General features: G+C 47.3%; 2 protein-coding genes and 1 long non-coding RNA gene across 4 annotated transcripts in view; 2 read left to right on the forward strand and 1 right to left on the reverse strand.

Annotated features, from left to right (window-relative positions):
• The window catches only part of LOC119387015 (cuticle protein 65), a 567739-nt gene that overhangs the window by 139110 nt on the left and 406858 nt on the right, over positions 1-21771 (forward strand). The gene's annotated exons all lie outside the window — the stretch shown is intronic.
• Positions 4648-13907, forward strand: LOC119385085 (uncharacterized). Its single transcript, XM_049414108.1, has 5 exons — positions 4648-4875; positions 6490-6993; positions 7889-8083; positions 9155-9538; positions 13539-13907. The coding sequence occupies exons 1-5, from the start codon at positions 4648-4650 to the stop codon at positions 13614-13616; spliced, it is 1389 nt and encodes a 462-aa protein (XP_049270065.1). The 3' UTR covers positions 13617-13907.
• LOC119387020 (uncharacterized) lies at positions 15179-21488 on the reverse strand. Its single transcript, XR_005182424.2, has 4 exons — positions 21449-21488; positions 19822-19891; positions 18973-19112; positions 15179-16067 (listed from the first exon to the last, which is right to left on the reverse strand). It is a non-coding gene; the product is annotated as an uncharacterized LOC119387020 (long non-coding RNA).

The following is a 21771-nucleotide window of genomic DNA, read 5'->3' on the forward strand; positions in this document are numbered from 1 at the left end:
CCCCGAAAAAAATTTCTGGCTACGCCCCTGGCGAGGGTACATCAGCAGCCCGAACTTATACGTAAAGGAAAACACTGTCAGCGCCACGGAAATCATTTCTCATTCGCATCGTATGAAATAAATGCTTTTCTCTCTCTCTCCAAAGTCAGTATACATATCAGAAAGCTCTTCAGATGTTATCACCAACTATTTTCCATCCACGCTAAAGCTTTAGGGGCCGGATAAGAGCTTTTAATATTTTTCAGCAACATATTAAAGCTCTCCTTAGTATGCGCAGAAAGGCTACGTCTGTTATAATTTCGGGCTCATCTGTCGAACGTTTCAAGGCCATACAACCAGCCGCGTTTGCTTACCGGGACGTTGATATATGCTAACCATGCACGGGTCGTGGGATTCAATTCCCGGTCACCGCGGCAGCATTTACACAGGGCTGGTATATCCACAAAGCGCCCGTGCACTTAAAATTTAGATGCACATAAAAAAAATTCACCGACGATTACGATACTGCCTAATGCCAATTCTGAGCGCATCTGTTCAGGTGTTTTGATGTTGCGACAAGTTGAGGCGCGACTGCCTCGTTAACCGGGAGACCGCGGAAAGCAGCGCGTGGGCGCGTTCCACAACAGCCGCCGCAGAAAAACCTCCGTTCATGCAGCGCTTTATGACCATGTATGGTATCGGTGGACGCCCTCGCCGCATACCTTAGTGATGACGTCATCGGCGACCGCACGACGGCGCGCGCTACTGTGGCGCCGCGGAACCCAATGTCGTCTCGCCACGGCCGGTCTGGAGGCACGCGCTCGCTCCTTCCTGGAGCGAGCGCGCGCCTTCACCAGACCGGCCGTGGTCTCGCCAATGTCGTTCCCTCCTCCTCGCGCTCTCTTCGCTATTGCCGTCTTTCACCCTCCGCTGCGCTCCGCGTTCGCTTTCTTTCGTCCTCGTTCGCTCAACAAAGGAACGGACGCCTAAGAGCTGCAGTCTAAATCTTGGATATTATGGGCGAACTTGTGCCCGAAAAACTAGATGCAAAATCTAAAGGCCCGAACACACGTACGCGTTGCAGCGCGTCAACGCGTGACTTTGTGACGCGGCGCCGCGCCCTCTGCCTATGGAGGGGGAGGGCGCGCAGCTTCGCGTAGCCGCGCGCCCTCTCTCTCCCCATAGGGAGAGGGCGCGGCGTCAAAGAAGTCACGCGTTGACGCGCTGCAACGCGTACGTGTGTTCTGGCCTTAAGAGTCCGCTAGAGCACTGCACACACAAAGTGTCCTTTCGACCAACGCACGTCGTCTTCTCCCAAGCCTCGCGGGTCAACCCACTTTCTCGTGTCAGTGCGCGAGAAGCATGCGTTGCGCTGCGGCTCGCTGCGCTCCGCGTTCGCTCTCTTTCGTCCTCGTTCGCTCTATCGGTTACGCCGGCTGCGCTCTAAAAAAAAAAGGGGGGGTAACAACGCGGTTGGTAAAATGTATCCTATATACTGCGTGCCTCTAATCGTATATATCTCGTTCAGGCGCTGATCTTGTTGTTTTGGCCAGGGTGTCGGAACGAAATGTTTTTCGTTTCGGTTTTAGTTTCGTTTCACCGCAAAAAGTTCCGTTCCGTTTCTGTTCCGGAACGAAAAAAAAAATGTTCCGTAACGGTTCGTAACGGTTTTTTTTTATGCAAAAATTTGAAGTTAAGGTAATCATAAAAAAACATTGGATTTGTGATGCAGTTACTTGCCCTCCTGTTTAGAAAGCGGGACAAGGGCGAAACACGTTGTTCAGACGAGCGGAAGTAACTGTACCACGAATTCTTACCAACCAACACAAACCAGTATTAATTTCAAAGTCGTAGTATTTATTTTCTCAAAAGACGAACATGAATTTGTTTAGTGGGCTCAATGCTTTGTGTCAAGGGAGTGAGCACGATCTCAGAGGCAGCACGTCATTGAGAGTACTCTCTGATGTGCGAGACCGCTGTTCTGATAAAAAGATCGCCAGGCCTGCGCGGAACACGCATCACAGTCACAGCGAAAGCTGGAAGAGCGGACTTTGTAGAGCCCGTTGTAGAGTCTCTTGGGGCAACTAATACAAGCACACATGCAATGTACACACTACGCCATAAATCATCGCAATTTTTCTGAAGTAACGCAGTTGCCGCTAGGCCATTTTTCGTCATTCTTCGGAGAATCGTGGTACCCGCTACACATCTGTAAGACATTATGTGCACTTTGTGCTGTGGCTGATGATGATGAAGAATTATGGCTGAGCAATTTGCAGTGGGTGGGAAGCAGTGTTGCGGAATGGGCGCCTCCATTCCATTCCAATTCCATTCCGGGGAATTAGAACTTGCCGCAATTCCATTCCTTTCAATTCCTCGGAATGAAAAAACTTAGCCCATTCGGACTCTGGAAATGGCCTGGCAGTTCAATTCCATTCCTGCAATTCTTCAACGTAGGAAAGGCATCTTGATAGTTTTATCGAGTTAAGAATGAACGCCCCATAGAGCTGATGCCATCAGATGCATTAAGAACTGCAAAAGTACGCAAAACACGTTACCAAGGTCGAGGGATAGTAGCTTGGCGGCATATCTTGTGCAGTACAACCATCCTATACTAATTCCCATAGGGACAGTTCTCCCGCTACTTATAGTATTTGTATGGTGAGCATGTTCGAACGAATGGTGGTGTTTTAATATTGTTTAAGCTTAAATGTGTTAATGCTAAAATGACGACATAGCGTATTTTTATGCTGACAAAAGTAGTATTCAAGAAGACTACGCAGTTTTGTCACACGTCTAGAGCGGTCGTGATTATGGAGAAACTAAGATTTGGTTAATGGGGAACAAAACCCTGTAGATCTGCTGGTATTAGTTGGAACAGTGCGCCGCTCGGGCACCTTGTGCCTTTGCATCGAATACGGAACACTGGGCCGCACTGCTCGTCAGTAAGCTCACGCTTGTCAAGCGCGCCTCGCAAGCATGGATGGGGTGAGGAGAACTTTCTGTGCTAGCCTGTGCGCAGGTATGCAATGCCTTCCTTGTAGCAAAGGTTATTCACGTGTGTGAGGTACTAAACTGCTCGTGAGATAAAGATCGGGCTGTGCATAGAGTATTCGCCACTTTCGTGTGGGGGTATCAATGGGAACCAGCGCGCAGGGGTAATTTGTTTGTCCCTTCGATATCTGCTGGGATAATGCATTTGTTTGTACACTAACTTATGCATCGGTATGTAGCAGGCGCGTTGCTTATAAATGTACCGTGCTTGTAATCAGCCAAGCCATTTTAGCAATGCTGCTTTAGTGTTAATTTCGAGGCTCTGACTTACTAATGTTTGAAGTTTCAAAAACAGCACGTAGACCAAAACGTGCTCTATTTTCGGAAAAAGGCGTAATTCCATTCCCATTCCATTCCTTCAAGCGTTGTCCCCATTTTGTTCCCGGGGTCGCGAAAATGTGGAATGATCCCGGAGTCATTCCAATTCTGGTGGGACAACTCCGCAACACTGGCGGCGAGCATTAAACTACACACTCTTTGCGCTATTAGGATCGTGTGATGACTGGTTGTTATTTTACTCTTCTGCCACGTTATATTACATATGTTAACACGATTCACTGCCCGACATGACGCCTGTATAGAGTATTTTTCCGAAGGAGTTACAAGCACCAGCCTGGCACTGGGGTGGAAGATCCGACTGCCACGCAGAGGGCGCGGGTTAAACTCCCATCCGATCCTAGAAATTTGTTTCTCATTTAATTTTTTCTTATATCACGCGATAGTGGTCACGGACACTGGCGGCGGCGGACAACTATGGCGCCAAACTCAGCTGTTGTGGTCTCATAACAGCTTTAACTGTAACAAACTTCAGCGCCGACAACGCCCTCTTCACTTTGGCCTGCGTGACAGGCGCGCAAAAGCCCACTTGCGTTATATATAAATATCTTTGCTTGCCACTGTTTTCGTTTTTCGCGCAATTTGAACGTATATTTGCTTTGGAATTCCTGCCTGAGGTACGCGCTAATACTGTACCCTGAGATATGCTCACATTGCATGTGGTTAGTTGTTCCGGGTTGCGAAGTTTTTTCGTGAACCGAAAAACGATTGAAAAAATTTCGGTTTCGCTCCGGAACGAAATAATCGATAAAGTTTCGGTTACGTTTTCGTTCCGGTCAAAAATATCGTTTTTTTTCGTTTTTCGTTTTCGGTTTTCGTTCCGTTCCGACACTCTGGTTTTGGCACGTAAAACTCTTGAAACCTAAATGTTCGTAGTTTTCAACTACGACTCTTAATTCTTTTTTTCGTATCACCGAAGATGCATTGCGAGCTCGCTTTTCGTGTACAGTTTCAACTCTTTATGTTATCCATGACATAAACCACCACTCTTAATAAGGACATAAAAAACTTCTGCTGTGCATAGGGCGCGAAACTTCATTGAGGCGACGTTCAATTTTGATGAGAAAATGCAACACTCTCAAAAGTCGCATTGACTACGAAGAGTTTCTTCGTCGATGATACCTCGCCTGCATCGTTCACTGTAAATGTCGAATTCGTTCAACGCGATAATAACTTCGGTCCTCATGTGTACACTGGCAATGCAGGCACGTGCACTCCCTGCGCTCTCTTTGCATAGAGCGCGCCTCGACGTTGTACAGGCTTCGCTCTCCGCATGTGATGCGCTGGCTGCGGCGCCTGTCGGGTCTGGAGCTTCGGCAGATAGCCGACAGAGTGGTCGGCCAGTCTCCCATGCGCCAGGTGGCCTGGTGGGACCTGGCGCCGCTGTGCGTGCCCCACCGGCTGCACGAACTGCTCCTCGACAGGCTGCTCATCGCGCACTACGACCTGCGCGCTTTGCTCGGCGTCGTCGAGCCATCGGTGCTGACGCGGCTGCGCGTCACCAAGGTGCGTTTCTCGCCTACAGGATTGCTGGAGCACCGCATGTGCCTCGCAGATGCCCTTGAAGCAAGCAGCGACACGATAACAGTTATTGTGTTGTCGCGCTTGTGTTGTCGTCACCTCCTTTTGTCCTTGTTTGCGCGCGCTTAATTAAGTGGTCGGTGTTGAACAATTACTGATCGTTTATTTTGCGAATATCACCTAAAGAGCTCGATTTCTGGGATAGTCGCCGAAGTGACACCGCTGCACGTTGTGGATTCCTGTGGCTATTATAAACGCATTGTCATGGAATGTTCAAGAAATCAAAAGCTCTAAAAAGAATGACTGGAACAAGATAGACGACAGCTTGGCGTGTTGACGACGCAGTGTGGCTATGCTGCATGCATCACGAAAAGCACCCGCCAAATCTGGCTTCTCCACAGCAAAAGTACTCGTGCAGGAAAGCCATCTTCAGTGACCCATCTCATCCATGTCTGAATTACTTTTATTGTGTTATCGAGGAAGCATTGGAACGAATTAAATCGAACAAGGCTCCTCTCGAACTTGGGCTGGAGATCGTAAAAAAAAGGAACTTACTGAGTTTTCAATTTAAAGGCTATTGAGCTCAAACATTGGCAAGTGACGTATGTAGTATAGCATCAAATCCGAGCTGATCTTTATTTATTTTTCTTTTCTGTTTTTTTTTCTGGAGGTTTGCATCTTTTTCGCAGGCAAATGCCACACAGTTGCCAGCTTTTAAATCTAACATGACAGACTGCAAGTTATATTTACTTCTGTTAAACAAAGATCCTTTTTACTCTTGCCGAACACGGTGACTACTCTGAAGTAGTTGCTTCGCTCGACAGCTGTGAGTTTCAGCTTCTATGTACACAGAAGGTTGACGTTAACACCGTGGCACCTGTCCTTCACATTCATGCCGTTTTGCATCGCGCAAACATAAGCTCGCCGCACAGAACATGGCGCGCTTGTGTTCGCCGTTTCTTTCCGTCCATTGTCCGCCTTGGCGCTGTGCACGTCATCATGGAACCATGAATATCAAGCCCGATTGGTGTTCGAGCCGCCACCTTGCCCATAGTAGCAACTGACTCAAAGGCAAAACTAGAATATTTTCATACGCGTACGCAGAGTTCCGCATTAAAAAGAGGCCGGAGGGGGGGGGGGGGGGCAGAGTTTCATCGCCCCGTTGGTCGAGTACAAAACACATGCCTCACAATAGATGAAAAAATTAGAATGAGGCGATCACCTACATTTGGTCCGTGGCTTTCCTGGCCCTCAACTGAGTAACGACATAGAGCAGGCTTTGCGCCCCACCCCCTGAGGTAATTGCCTCACCGCCCAGTGGCGTAGGCAGAAATTTTTTTCGGGCGCGGGGGCGGGGGCATGCCCTTGATCCGACAGGGGGTGCGGGCAGGTAAGTGTACGTGATCGAGTGTCATTTTGTGCGCTGTATCCCATGGTAGAAAAAAAAAATTCGGGGGGGGGGGGGGGCACGAGCCCGGTGTGCCACCCCCTGGCTACGCCACTGTCCCCCCCCCCCCCCCCCCCCCCGTGCGCACGCGTATGAATACGTACTTTACTTTAGTCTCCATCAAAATGTCGCCGCTTTATTCTCTGCCTTAGATCCGGTGCACGTGCCAGGCGGAGAGAAACGTGAACAGTAGCCTGCGTTCGGGACTCGGCGAGGCGTGCGCGACGCAGAACGATCTGGACGTGGAGCGGCTGGCGAGACTTCTCGCCGAGGCCAAATCCCTGCAGGAGCTGGAGACCGACCTGCCGGTCAACGTGAGGCGTCTCGCGGCGTCCGGTCCGTACGAGGCCCTGAAGCGACTCCGTCTGGTGCGGTTCGTGTCGCCGTCGAACCCCGGGGCGCGCCCAACGTTCTACCGGTATTTCCTGTCGAGGAACGAGTTGATCTCGCTGCTCCAGCAGATGCCCGCGCTGCGCGAGCTGCGCTGCGACGCGTCGCAAGCCATCGGTTGGCTGGAAGAAGGCGAGCTAGCGTTGCTCTCGCGGCTGGAAGTGGTCTACCTGCTGCATGAAGTGCCCGGGGCGAACGCCTCGAGAGAGGAGCCCTTCGCGCCGGGTGCGCAGTTTCTCGTCGCGCACTGCCCCAATGTAAGAGAGGTAAGTGAGGTCGCAGCCATCTTGAAATTATCTCTGTGCAGACCCGTAGCCAGGAATTATTTTCGGGGGGAGGGGGGGGCGGAATTCGCTGAAGGCCTTCACTGTTTGAGGAAAGAAGCACATATTTTTCAGTCAGTATATATGTTCGGTGAAAATGTCAGTATGTAAATTATGCATTTTTAAAAACTGTTTTATTAATAGTTCTATATGTTTAGTTTTGAGAAGAACCTTCCTAATAGTACATTTTCATACGGAAGATTTCGGAGGGGGGAGGGGTGCTATTTGGTTTCCTATCGCTATTATTGCGGTGGCACAGGCTAAGAAGTTTACGAGGGGCTGAAAAAACCACTTTTACTTTGGATCGTTGTGCCACTTTTTTCAAATTGTCATATCTTGTGGAAGTACGGGATGACAGCAGCTTTTTTCGAATTAGTCTTTGAGGCCTTCTCAGCTGTGGGCGACTGGCGAAGCCTTCTGTGCAAAGCTTCAGCAACAGATGTTTCCGTAGGTGTGCGCACGGGGGGGGGGGGGGGGTGCATAATCTACCCTCCACATTTAGTAGGGGGGAGGGCGCTGCGATGAACCCCCCCCCCCCCCTCGCGCATTTAAAGGATAACGCCCTGTTTAGATTTTGACCACGTGTTTCTTGGCAAGAGTATATAAAAATGTGCGCTTTTCAATAGAGCTCAGTTGATAGCGCCGCGTACGTGTGGCCCTTTCTTTCTCTCCGTTTCGTGCGCTGCTTTCAACGATCATTAACTCCTATCGCAATTAATAATCTGGCCGCGCTGTGGTGCACGGGGTACTTACACTCGGGCTGGCGTGGTCCCGTCTCGTCCCCGTTAGTAAACATGTACTTACTCTCTCCATGCATGGCGACTGTATTCGCCTGCAGCTTGTATTTCGTGCGGCCGGACCACGCGACCTTCGTCCCTTGTGCGCGCTGCGGCACCTCGAACGGTTGTGCTTGTGCTACGGTGGCCGAGGTGGGCGCGCGTTCCTGGACGAGTCCCTGCTCGATGCGCTGGGTCACGTCGCGACCAACCTGCGTCACCTGGATTTGCCCACCGAGGCACACTTACGGCCTCAAGTAGGTGTGTCCACGTGAACAGATGATACGAGTGAGCGTGTGCTCACGTGAACGCGTGAATTAACCTCGAGTGATCGCCAACTTCACAATGCCCGCGCGCGGATGCAATACGGAAAGATGGATATGAAAGCTAATGCCTGGAGTATAGTAATTGACAGTTAAATATGATAAGGCGCTCAGCGCTCTTGTTTCCTTCCTAACAGTGATACGCAGACAAAATGACGTCACAAACAGCTGTCATCAATGGCAGCACCGGTAGGGGGAGAGCAGCTGCAAAATACCATGTTTTACTGTATATACAGGTCAATAAAGGATCGACGTGCAAGCAGGAGGACAAAACCTTTACTGGAAACTAATGGTCATGGTTTCTTCGATTGTGGAGGGGAAGGTGGTTAGTCGACCAGGAGCTCCTGCTCTCTGGCGGCTGCCTCGTCACGCGCTGACACGCTGCAACGCGTACGTGTGTTCAGCCTTAAAGCCCTAACCACACGTACGCGTTACAACGCGTTAGCGTGTAGACTCAGCGCCACGCCCTCTCCCTATGGAGGGAGAGGGCGCGCGGCTACACGAAGCTGCGCGCCCTCTCTCCGTAGGGAGAGGACACGCCACGAGCTGACGCGTTGTAACGCGCACGTGAGGGCTCAACAGCGTGTGAGCGTTTCGCGCTTTTCGGTTCGGCGTCTATCGGAGTCCACAGGCTACAAAGTCGATACAGCGGAGCATTACGGGTTGAACACATTTTCCTGTGGTTGCCAGTGCTTCAACTGCTTTGACCCTATTTTCTGCACTGGGCGCAAAAAATAATAATAATAAAGAAAAAAGATAGAAGCAAAGGAAAGGCCCGATTTGCTACCCTAGACGGGGGGGGGGAGGGGGGGATAGAGAAAGGAAGAAGGAAAGAGAGGACAACTAATGCGCTCGCACGCATAGCAGCGTTCACCGCGCATACCAAGAATGTTTCAAACTGCGAACTGCCACAGAGTGCAGTTAGAACGAACGTATAGAATGAACATGAGCCTCGATATGCGAACGTGACATTACAATTTCATCGACATTATCTCCTGCTTCCAGGCGCTGGCGGACGCTTGTCCAGCGCTGGAATCGCTGGTAGCGCGGTGCTTCCTTCGGCGGATCAGCCAGGCGCTGGCAGTCGATCCCCGCCCGCGCCAGCTGCCCTCGGTGGCATCAAGTGCCACCAGCAGGCCGCTGTCTTCGCTCGTGGAGATCGAGCTGGTCACCTTGAGGGACGCCGCAGCGGTGATGCCGCTGTGCCCCGAGCTGCGCACAATCAAGCTCACGCTGCCGCACATGGATCCCGCGGACGCGCAGGAGCTGGCCGACCTGTGCGACCGCGAGCGCTGCCCGAAACTCGAGCGCATCACGCTCAACCTGATGGGCTCATACTCACATCGCACGGTTGTCCACTTCCTACAACGCATGGCACGCGTGCCGCAAGTACGGAAAGTCCCCGTTCACGCATTCAATTGGCTCTCTTATTTTAGTCTTGCCTTTGACAGGCATATGGTAAACCGTGAAATTAATGGGGGCGCCGATCGCCTGAGCACGGGTGCACCTCTTTTAAGTAACGACAGTAACGATCTCAGTGCTGTGTGTGTGTGTCCTTCCTAAATGTTCCGTCTTTTTTGCACTGGTAAATCTATCTTAACGATAGTACGTCGAGATAAAAAGATATCGGATGTGGTAGACTTTACGAAAGCTTCGCATCGCTTCAGAACAGAGACAGCGAAAACATATGAATATACGCGCTATGGCTCCTTGTACATTTTGTCAGGTAGCAAAGGCCATAATGAGTCAACTTGCAGCTCACACTTTCTAGTTGTCCATGTTTGCCTATAGGAAAGGTTTGCGTCGTTTTAAGCTAGGAATTCTTTTGGTGTACAGACGTTTAAAGGCCTTGCCGCACCCCTGGATTAGGCGACATTCTGCATTGGAATGACGTAGTGAAAGTGCATAAAGCGTCGAGGCGCGCGCTCCAACGGTTCAAGCGGAGTCCTTTATTGTTCTTCTGCAGCACTCCTACTCGACCTCTCCTGCCAACACAGAAACTACGCTTATTGAATTTCGCGCTTATTCGTGTTAAGCTCGTAGCGCCAGTGTTCGACGTATTTCGACATATATATTTTTCGCGCACTTGGACGCTCTTTGTGATTGAACAGTCCATACAATATCACAAGGACGTGCGTTCATTTCTTTTTTCGAAGCGTCATACACGCTTCTTTACTGCATTGTGACATGACTATGAGAAACTCGGGAGTCAAAAAACACCGTGTCGTTTTTAGCCAGATGTTCATGATTTAGGCACTAGGCTTTTACTATAGGAAGGTACACCAAGAAGAAACCCTAAATCAGTTTAGCGTGATAAGGTTCTCTTTTAAAATGCTATTTTCGTTAATTTTGAAGCAACACAGGTCAAAGTTACATTCCATGGTTAGCGCCGAAATCGCCAGACGGGAACGTCAGTGCGACGTCGTCAGATGGTGCGATAACTTTTGGCATTGCGTCGCCACTGTAGGATTCTCTGGTTTACGAAGGCTCCTATAACACTAAGAATGGCCTTCCTGAAGAGGTATTTGCCCTGCAGTGGCAGGTCAAAGACTCATGGTATCAGGCTCGTGGTGCCATTATAGAAAGCAAGATTTCTTTAATACAGCTAAAGCTTTCCTATTTACGCTGTCCCTTAAGTTTTATGCATAGGTCGGCAAAAAATGTGGACCTCACTCAGACTCACTCGTGAAGTATATTTCGCTCTTAGGGCTCACTCGGACTCGGACTAATCAAAATTTCCCTCAACAGGGCTCACTAAAATTGTTCTCAACCGAACTCGCTCATATTCAATCTCACCAAAATATTGCTCACTCAGACTCACGGCTCTATCAGTCTGAGTGAGTCGACTCACGAGTCCGTTAGCATATAATTAACTTTTTCGATAATGGTGTCAATGTTCTTTTAACACCAATATCTCACATAATCAGTGCTCTACTTGTCGCCTCATGATCTCGTACCTTCAAATACGAGCTTTCAGTGGTTGAAATCCAGTAAGCACATTTTTATTGAAAGAGACGACTCACACGAGATATTTTTATTAAGAACTTCCCGTGAAAGTTTGCGGGGGGCGGGGGAGGGAATGTCAACCCCCTACACCCTTCACTGCATACCTCTGATCAATAGGTACTGAGCTGGCGTATGAACTCTAGTCCGTTGAAGAATGTGCGAGTAGACGCGAGCATAAACGTGCGCCGACAAAAGACTGATAGTAATGCTGAAGTTGAGTAGACAGGACCATAGGTTGGCAAGAAAATGGAGAGCTCTTTCACGAAATATACAGTGAAACCTCGGTGATACGATCACAGCTCATACGAATTTCGGGGTGATACGAATTTTTCGTTGGTCCCGGCCGAGGCCCATTAGCTCCAATGTAATGGAATACGGTTGTAGCGAATCGACTTTCACCCAGCGACGTTTGATACGAACGTACGCTACCGCCCTGGTACGAAGAGGTGCTGTCCGCGCTGTTGCGGAAGACACGCCAAGCACGTGCGAGCGCGGGAACTCAAGCGTGGGCACGCGCGCTGCACCGCCAAATCTTCAGAACCACGGTGTAAGAAAAACATTTTTCTTACGGTCAGAAAAACCTTCAGAGACGCGTCACGGCCTGCGAGATTGTGTGCGCGAATCTTTGAGGCTCTTATGTGCCTCCGTGTGCCTTCCTGTTTAGATCACAGAGGACATTAGCGCCATGCTTTTTTTTTTCTAACGCGTCGACGCGGGCTGCTGTCGTTGTACTGTGTTTACACGTGCCTGAATCGTGCATCAAATATCCTATCAAAGGTGGACGAGGACCGAAAGAAGGCGAGGACGGTCTTGGCGAAGGAGTCAGGCCTCACTGCGTGAACATGCGCGACCGTTGAGGTAGCACTTTTGCGGGCATGGCCGTAAATCTCCCACAAAACATCCCCAACACCTCCGCAATAACAAAATCATAACACAGGACCGTGGTTTTGTAATTTTGTGGCCTTGATCAATCGCGTCAAAGCGCTTCTTTTGTTACTTTCGCTGCTGTACTCCAGTGTCATGGAAAAAAGCATACTAAAATTTGGAAGGGGCTACTGCTGTCAAGGGTGACAACGCACCTGGTTCATTAATTAAATACGCGCGCACGGGCCGTTCTCTGGGACATTCTCTGGGAATGCGCGGTTGTAGGCGAAGAAAATGCAGTCTCCCTTGACGAAGCTGCGGCGCGGTGGACGGCCGCGCTGCGCAGCTCGAACCTCCAAGATCAATTGTGGGCCATCCAGCAAGCCCCAGAGGCGGCGAGGAGACAGGGTCTCCGGTCCTCCTCGGGGGCGGCCTAGGCCCAGGCCACGAATTGGCCGGAGTTCTTAATAAAGTTGCTACCACCACGGGCCGTATATTTACGAGTGCTGGTGTGATGCCGACATCTAAAAACTTGACTGACAATCATTCAGGCTTCTCCCTGACGTTGCTGCGGCCCTAAAGAACAATAAATGGAAATGTACGCCAGCTTTCTTTTCTCGCATGCTAATTTTCGATGCTTTCTGGTGATACGAATTTCGGATGATACGAATATTTTTGGTGGTCCCGTGAGATTCGTATCACCGAGGTTTCACTGTATTTTGTGCTTAAGCCTCACTCGGACTCATGCTGACCAAAATTTTCCTCAACTGGACTCGCTCGTACTCAGACTCGCTAAAATTTTTCTCAACCAGACTCACTTGCAGCACACCAAAATAATACTCACCCGGATTCACTCAGACTCAGAATCACGGCTCAATCTGAGTCTGAGTGAGTTGACTCATGAGTGAGTTTGCCGATCTATGGTTTTACGAGTGCACTATGCCTTAGCTCAAAGTAAAAGCCATGCGCCGTAACAATAGCGTAATTATTTCCCTTTTAGGTTCTGCGGCTGCAAGGGGTATGTTAATTTTGAATGTCTGCCAATTGTGTAAACATGTCACATTTTTATCCACATGCAAATTTGGCCATTTGTGGTGTACATGTGTGTAAATTTCGAATGTGGCATAGTCGCTTTTGTTTTGCACTCTAGTTCACTGCGGCATAAATCAAGGCGTTCTGTGCCAAGTTAGGCACCAGTGACACGGAGAAATGGAATGCACGATTACCACTACTTACACTCCAATGTAGTAGAAAAAAGCACTAGTTTCTTATACTAGTAAACAACAGCTATTTCAGAAGCACACACTATGTTCAGCAATGGTGTCATGGTCCCTTGCTCTTATTGTCGCCATGATGTGCACAGGACATTAGAGTGAGGCTTGTTTCTGATAGTTCCAGGCGAGAACATCATTATGAAAACCCCTTTGCATCTGTTAGCTTTGGCTGCTGGTTTGCTTGCAGCCCCTTCCATATGATTGTATGAGTATGACCCTGTTCCACCATGTTTCTTCCTATACAGGTACAAGTCTTTGTCGTGAAAACGCCAGACGTGTATGCAGAACTCAACACCGCAGCTGCTGCCAACCAAGGTCCATGAAGACGATGCACTGCAATTACAGCTATGCTTTGATGGACTGTTATATACCATTAAGAATATTTGTGGGTATGATCAATTTACATTTACCACATCAGGAATATAAGCTCAACATATGCGTATAAAATAAATCTCCAAGGGCATGCAACCACGTTTTGGCTATTGAAGTGCCAGTGCCCTGCGAGGGACAAAGGCAAATGATCCCGACTACACACTAGAAGTCTCCATTATCAATTTCTGTGCAGTATTAGTACTTCGTGTGTTGACATAAATTCTACTGCTCTGGTTCCCTTATTTTCAGGCAACACTACTAGCGATGCATTTCACATTTATAGCTATGGTGACACCCATTTCTAGTAGCTGACGTTTCACTGAAATAAAAGTCCTGAGAGATGTGCAAGGATTTCAATGTGCCACGAATGTCATCTCCACACAATACAGTGGGAGATCCATCCATATTTTCACATTCACATTAGCATGCAAGTAATTTAAAGACACACAGAGTGATCTTAGAAGCGTCTCTCATGTTCAGCTAATGTTCAGTCTTCGTGCAGCAAAGACTCCTCTGAGTGAACATTATCAATGATGCCACGGTGTGAAGACCACATGACCTGTCCCTTAAGTTCACCAAAATGCTATGAATTGTGATGAAATATTTCGCACAGGAGTTATAAAAGCTGAATGCCAAGTGTAAGCTTTGCAGACTTTGAATTCCAGAATACAAAATTTGGAAGCATGCGTGAATCTGACACTGAAGGATATAACACTACGGCGGCCAAGTACACAGGGACAGACGTGTAGGTGACACCACAAGCCAGATGCATCATCAAGGTTGCGGAAGCTTCTCTATAGTATTTAAAAGCAAAGCTTCCTTTGCTACTTTTTCCAACTCTGTAGGAGTCTGAAGAAACATTTTTCTAATGTTGCCAATAGTAGACAACAGCTTCAGTGATTAGTTCTATGCTTGAATACTAGACATCTTGCAGTATGTGCCGATTCTCGGCCAATTGCTGAGGTTTGGCATGTCCCACTGAGACAAAAGACATACTATGAAAGCCTTAAATGTATTTATATATGTCATACCTCTTTACATGCCCCACCTTTCCAATATTCTTCTCGTGACAAGTATCATACATTGCCTTCATATTTGTGACACAGACAGCTAAGAGCTACACCTGAGGTAGCAAAGCTGTGCTTATGTCATCCGCTATGTGTTGCTGTGACCTCACTAACTCAAACAAGCTTTAAATTATTTAAAAACCAACATTGCATTGGGTACGCTCATTTGTTTAAAATATAGGCACTGAGTATAGTAAACTCTCCTATGTGCTGGCAGAAAGAATATGACTGGTAACAGCAGCTAGTCAATGAAACTGTGCCACAAAGTTTTGAGGTTCCTACTGAGCCATGAAGAAAGGGTTATTGCCTTGCACTTCATATACTTTTGTGGCCTTTTTGTCTGTTGTGTTTACTGATATTTGCGAAGTCACAATTTCTTACTTCATGCCAGCACAGTGCCAGAGGCAAGAGAACAACAACAAAGAAGACACCACTTTTTGCCAGAGCACCTTTAAATATGGTTTTCTTTTATTACCAGATATATTGGCATACAAATTGCTTGGCAGTTTTGGTTTTTATCAATCAACCTCGTTTGCTCTAGAAATGGCTGGCGTGCCCAAAATGCAGGCAATGCTGCGAAGGCATCCAGTCATGTCTAGAGTACAGCGTGTCAAAAAAACACTTTCCTCGAATTCCTAGGCACAAAAAACTTAACACTCTCTGCTTTCCCATCCCAATTAAAAAAAAAAAAAACAAAAAAACAAGCATGGGAGCACTCAGTACACATCCTTTCATCTGCAGGAAAACAAGATGTAAAATACTTACAACCTTGCCAAAATTAAAGAAAAAAAAAAAGGTGGGGGGGAAGAAATGCATAGAGCTGAAGAAAAAAAAAATATAAGAAGAGCGCTAGTTCTTCTGTGTCTGTATGTGTGGTTGGTGTCTCGAACAACAGTCAATGAAACGAAAGGCGAGAGGGGAGAGGCACTGTCTATTCGTGACGTAACAAGAGTACAGGGGACAAAAGAAGAAAAACAGTGGCTCCTTCCCAAACCTTGCAGTCCAACAATGCAATGAGACAAGGGCCGTCGGCGAATGCAACGGTGTCTCGGGCCAATTCGGGTGGACAAGGCGGCGGGTTACAACAGGCCCCTCTCTCCCCGTCTCCCAATCTCTGGTTGGGCAAAAGGCATTTTTCTTTGTCCCCCTGCTGTCCTAGCCTAACCCCCCAACGACGACGACGAAGTGAGAGTGATAACGTTGGCAGAGCAGCGGTAGAAACAACGGCGGCGCCAGTCCCTTTGCGTGGAGCTTAGTAGCCAGTGAGTTCGGAGAAGGTCTGATCCAGCTCGTCCGAGATGGCCTTGTACTTCTCCTTCTCCTGGACAAGCTCGTCTGTGAGGGGGGCAGGGGGTGTGTGAGCATGGTAACGTAACAATGAGATCGTAGCCCGTGGAGAGGTTGAGTGCATCAGTTTTTCTGTAGTAGGTCTTAACGAAGGTTATTTGCATGCACTAAACCTGTGAATACGTGTTGTGCACATTAAGGTTCCCATACTCCATTTCGTGCCTGCTAGCTGGAGCTGCAACGGACGCTACGGAGACTGGCTTGCAACTAAAAGATAGCATATCGCGTATGAATGTAGAGGTGTGTATCATGTCATTTGAAGTAACGCATCTGGTAACTTTGTCATAAAATATAAGACTGATTACATGAAAGGCACTGACGATCTTAACATATTTACCAACGAATGAGTGAAGCCACTCATCTCTATTTCCAGAAGTCGCAAAACACTGATTGTCTAGCGACCAAAATATAGCGGTGCATAACATACTGGCAGTCCGAATTCGCACAAATATGTAATTTGATGTAACCTTGCATCCAAAACCTGTACTTTATATACATAAGGTACAGCTACTGTCAGATGTGTGGAGCGATAATTCTATGAACGCATTACTTGCATAGCTCTTACATGCAAGCATGAAATGGAGTATTCATTAATCCAGCTTGCACCTTAGCACAGAAGGAAGAAAGAAGAGAGAACAATTGTGCAATCCTATGGAATCAATTTTTTATTGCTCAAAAGAGGTCACGCTAACCTAATGATAGGCAGGGATATATTCTGCAGAAGTGAACTGCTTGCAACACTCATGCTTCACGTTAAAATGATCAATAAAACTGTAAGAGCAAGGTTAGCTGCTCTCATAGCTACTTCAGTTCATAATGACAATATTAAAAAAACATTCATCGACCTTTCACTATTAAATTACACAGGAGAGTGAAGGCAGTATAATCTCTAAGCTGAATTAGTACTCGCTGCAATTCAATAATGCTTCCCAGAGATTCCCAGACTAATTTCATCATGCAACACTTGATGTGTTCCTCTACAACGATGTCATAAGGAGCAATGTTTGTAAGCAAATTCCTTACAGCAAGAATTGCTGGAAAGAATTGCTGAAACAAAGTGACTTGATTGCCTCCTTGATTGCCTAACACTTGATTGCCTTCCATATGGAACATCCAATACGGGGCCAAGTCCTCACATAAAGGTTAAGGTATGTGTAGTACAAATTATGTCCAATATTTTGCAGTCCACTTCACATTTAACTACATTCTAAACTAGTACATAATTAAGACTGGAGGAGTAATTAAGTATTGGAGGAGATCGAAGAAATGCGCAATGAGGTGCGAGCTGCGAGTGCACCTAAGGTACGCCCGCTCAACATAGTACACAACTGCAGTGCAAATGTTTACAATAAAAATCAATCTTGAATACACGTTTCCACATGCCATGCAACATACTGAGGTTAATAATAGGGTACGCATCCAACATGACACGTACAACTAACACATCATTGTATTACAGCTGACAACAGCAAATTTCACAAATGTTCATGTCGCATGCAGTTAACTGACCAAACTTACAGGTGCCTTGCTAAAATGAAAACGGAAATGTAGCAAGTGATGTGGAATGGTGTATTGCAGGCTTCTACTACCATCTGTTTGAAAGACATATTGTAATGCCACGTTCGGCACTTTGGTTTGCAAAAATATTGCACAAGATCCCAGAGATTTTTGAAGAGAGAAACAGCAAGGCACCTTAATGCAGCACTAATGCCACAGCAAATCTGTCCCAGTTAGCTCCGTATCCCAAGCATTGTTAATCACCGCAAACCTTAACACAGCAAAATGCAACCACCTGGCATCAGCGCCACACGTGCACAGCACCACCAGCCACCACAACTGCAGACATCCCTCCATCGTCCAGCCACACAACTGCTAACTATTACACTGCAGTGACTGAACGAAAAAATCAGTCCACCGGCACAGCCCACTGGGGAAATTTAGTCCTCTAAGCTGCATTTCAATTGCTCTAAGCGATTGTGTGCAAATGACCATACAGGGAACTACACATTTCTTTGAAGTGACTGGTTATCGCTTTAAGATTAAGAGGCCAAACAATTACTCAATATCGTCATTCACATCACACCTTACAATGCAAACGAACTTAGAAGCGGATGGAATGCATAAAGCCTAGTATCAATGCCTGTCACTGCAATTTTGGCAGCATGACAGCTACAAATTACATTTGATACATGGTCTTGCACTTATTCCAATTGCGAAAAGCATGTAGTACCCGTAACCCTTTACACCATATATAACATACATCTATACTTTCATTTACTAAACTACAAAATGATAACTTACTCTATACTGCATTTTCTACTTTCTTGTCAGAAGAACTATTATAAAAGCTGCTTTCGTAACAATGCCTCATCACTCCTTCCTTTGCTTTCAAATGCATATATAATGCCTAGTTGCAAAATCTATGTGCCAAGCAAGTTGGTTGCCTACCAAAGGCCTTGTTTCAGGAGCCATCTTGACCAGCACAGTTGCCTAGGCTATTCTAAAGCATCTATAGCAGGAAGCATTGGCCGGGAGTAAATTGTTCTGCAGCCATAGTGCAGACATAGTGTACTTTGTGTGTAACTTTGTTAAACTGACATCAGACTTTACATTGTACACAGCCTGCAATAGAAGTTCTGGGGCCAGTATGTTGCGGACAAATACCAATGCAGGTGTGTCATCTAACAATTGCTCTGCAACAGCCACACAGGGCTACTTGCCGGAAGTTAGCCACTCTACTCTCGCGACGCTCCGAGCTTTGTCCAAGCAGCAAATGCTGCAGTGGTGACTAAGTAACAGCATACTGTGCGTAATGGTGCTGCTAACTACACACTCAATGTGCTAAGGGGTCAGGGGGAGACGGTTGGGAGGGGGGGGTTGCGGTTAGTCACACCTGGACAGAGGGGGGAAGAAAGCAGTGGCAGGCAGAGTGGGGCGCCGGAGAGCCCGGTCACATGGACTGCAGGTCCTTCAGGGTGGTCTCCACCTCTTCCTGGAGCATGTGGTTCTTCTCGCGCTCCACAAGCAGCTCGTCTGTGTGCCAACAGAAGCTCCTGCTCAACAATGGCTCTCCTGACACCCTCGTGATCCCCAACTGTTGGCGCTACGACGGTTTTCTCACCCGCAAGGTGAGCCTTTCCCCCATCAAAGCGCTACGCAATGATCGAAGGCAGAGGAGTACACGGGTTTTCACGGCAGAAGGTTTCCCGGCGGGTACTACACATGATGTGCAAGCAGAAAATCTAGTCACCATGACAAAGCAATCCTACGGCTGCTTGAACAAAGTTGTATTTGACTGCACGTGGCAGTGTGGACGCCTACACTAGCCACTGACCAACACTGTGCAAACAGGTTCTTGCATTATAAGGTAAATACATACTAATCCCATTATTTGCCCCATATCAAAGAATGATGTTTAAGAAATGATTTCTAAATAGTTAGGCTATGACAAACAAGCTTCACCAGCTGATGCTGATGTTTTCCCCCCAAGTCGGTTACCCATTACAATATGTCTAACGACACATTCCAACATTGCATAGCCTGTACGAGTAGCTTAACCGTTTATGCTTGCACATTCGGCTACATTTACAAAGAGCGGTCTCAAAAGCCGTCCCGTATTGCTGTACTTTCATGCGTTAATCACTGTGCATGCATTGAGAGAAACCACTGCAAACCAAATGAATTAGATTGCATGCCGACGGAAAAGAAAGTGACTGCATGCAATCCTCGGACGAGCACTTACCTTCCAGTCTGTCCACTTCCTTCTGCAGCTTCTGCACTGACCTCTCGGCAAACTCAGCCCGGGCCTCAGCCTGTAGGTGGCGGACACAATCACTGAGCACTCCATGCGAGATGTTTGCAACGTCACATGAAGCATGAACTGGTCTTGAGACCGTGCATGTAGAAAATAATTTTCGAGAAACGAAAAATTTTGCTTCACAGTTTATCATTTCTTTTTTAAATACAAAGAAGCACTAAAAAGAAATGCCAACATTTGTCAGCCTCTTGTATTAAGATCATGAACGTATTCACTAATAAAAATTAACAAATTTCCCCATGGGGAACGGCTGTGTATGTGAAGCATTTTACCTATCAGAGCAGTGTTGATGTCTACACTAAGGGGTAAAGCACAGGGAAATGTAATGAACGTACACCAACATTAGCTTGTGCTATTATTATGTGGATAAACGCAGCATGCTTCAAGCTCATACACTTTATATGCTAGTTTTTACGCCTTACTCTGCATCACTAGGGGTTTTCCCTCCAATGTTACCTCGGAAAACGGTGTTTCTGGTGTTGATCAAAAATTTTGTGGTTCAAAGAAATCTCAGTTTACTTTCTACAAAATGCTCCGCATTAATAGAGACACCTATAATGCATTTATGCATTAATCTGGTACCAAAAGAGGCAAATGAACAGGTAGTCATATGTTTAAAACCATTACATTCACATTAAGCTGTGACGTAGAGTTTCGGCAGCCCGTGACTGCTCCATCAAACTGAAAAGCTTAGGTGCCATTTTACAGTCCTTATAGGTACGATGAGAACAAGGTTACTTGCATTATGTGCCCTAGAATGGTTGCTTTTGTACTACAGACACAGCATTCAACACAAACACACTACAAGAATCCTTTTGGGAAATGAGAGAACAATGACGAGTGAAGTATGACAAACAAGAACTGAAACATGTGGACACTCAGAGTGAGTCTTGGGACAAGGGAACATGGTACAAGTGACCAAAAGACACAATGAGCGCTGAAGATCCCTCTGTTCTCACCCCATCTTTTGGTTCAGTTCCTGTTCCTAGTTCCCTCGGGCCAGTCCGAAGACGCATACTAAATCCATGCACCAACAACACTTCCATGTTAACAATGTAATGACAATGCTAAGACGGAGGACCACAGCAAGCACTGCTGCTAATACGACTACAAAAAGCAAGTTCAGTAACAGTGGCACAACAAGGTACGACACACGCTCCTGTGCAAAAGGAGCCCACTCCAGGGCTGCGCAGGTAACAAAATCACAGGGGTATTCTAGTACCGTTAGTAAGTGGATCCTAAAAAAGAAAACGCACAGTTAGTCCGTGACTCACTACACTAAGGTGCTAATGAGAATGGTAAGGATTTTAAACGGCAGGTGACTAAGTTTGGATGCAAGAATCGGTGACGCCAGCTATGAAGGGGTAACACGAGGGCTGCCATTCAGTCCTACAGGGGGAAGAACAGGTAGAAGTATCGAGCAAGACGAAGGAATGCGCGAGAATAACAAAAGAGTAACTACAGGCATCGCGATGGCAAAGGGGCTTGGGTTGGGGGGGGGGGTTGTACGGGAAGTGTCAATCGCTCATGGGGAGGCTAGTAGTAAGCGTACCTCTTGCAGCCTATTGGTCATCTGCCGGATTGCATCTCGTAAGTCTCCTCCTTTTGCAGGGCCTCAACCGTCCGTCCCAGCACCCAGCGGCAACACGAGAACGAAGAGGAGAAAGACACACACACGCAGCAAAGTTAGAACGCAAAAAAGGGGCACACTTTCCTCCTTCAGTTTGGCAGTCATTGTGCTGATCTGAAGCGCATATGCCTCCTCACGCTGTGGGCCTGTGGTTCACGACACCCCGCCCCGAATCCCGAAAGACAGAGATTGCAGGATAGAGGCGATAACGAGAGATGATGTTTTTAAAAGAAAAAAAAAATATA

Source organism: Rhipicephalus sanguineus, chromosome 3 (assembly GCF_013339695.2).
Source record: "Rhipicephalus sanguineus isolate Rsan-2018 chromosome 3, BIME_Rsan_1.4, whole genome shotgun sequence".
In the NCBI taxonomy this organism is placed as follows: Eukaryota; Metazoa; Arthropoda; class Arachnida; order Ixodida; family Ixodidae; genus Rhipicephalus; species Rhipicephalus sanguineus.

Coding starts and splice junctions, on each gene's coding strand:
- LOC119385085 (XM_049414108.1), top strand. CDS start 4,648: ATGCGCTGGCTGCGGCGCCTGTCGGGTCTGGAGCTTCGGCAGATAGCC. Junction 4,876..6,489: donor CGCGGCTGCGCGTCACCAAG/GTGCGTTTCTCG, acceptor TCTCTGCCTTAG/ATCCGGTGCACGTGCCAGGC. Junction 8,084..9,154: donor AGGCACACTTACGGCCTCAA/GTAGGTGTGTCC, acceptor TCCTGCTTCCAG/GCGCTGGCGGACGCTTGTCC.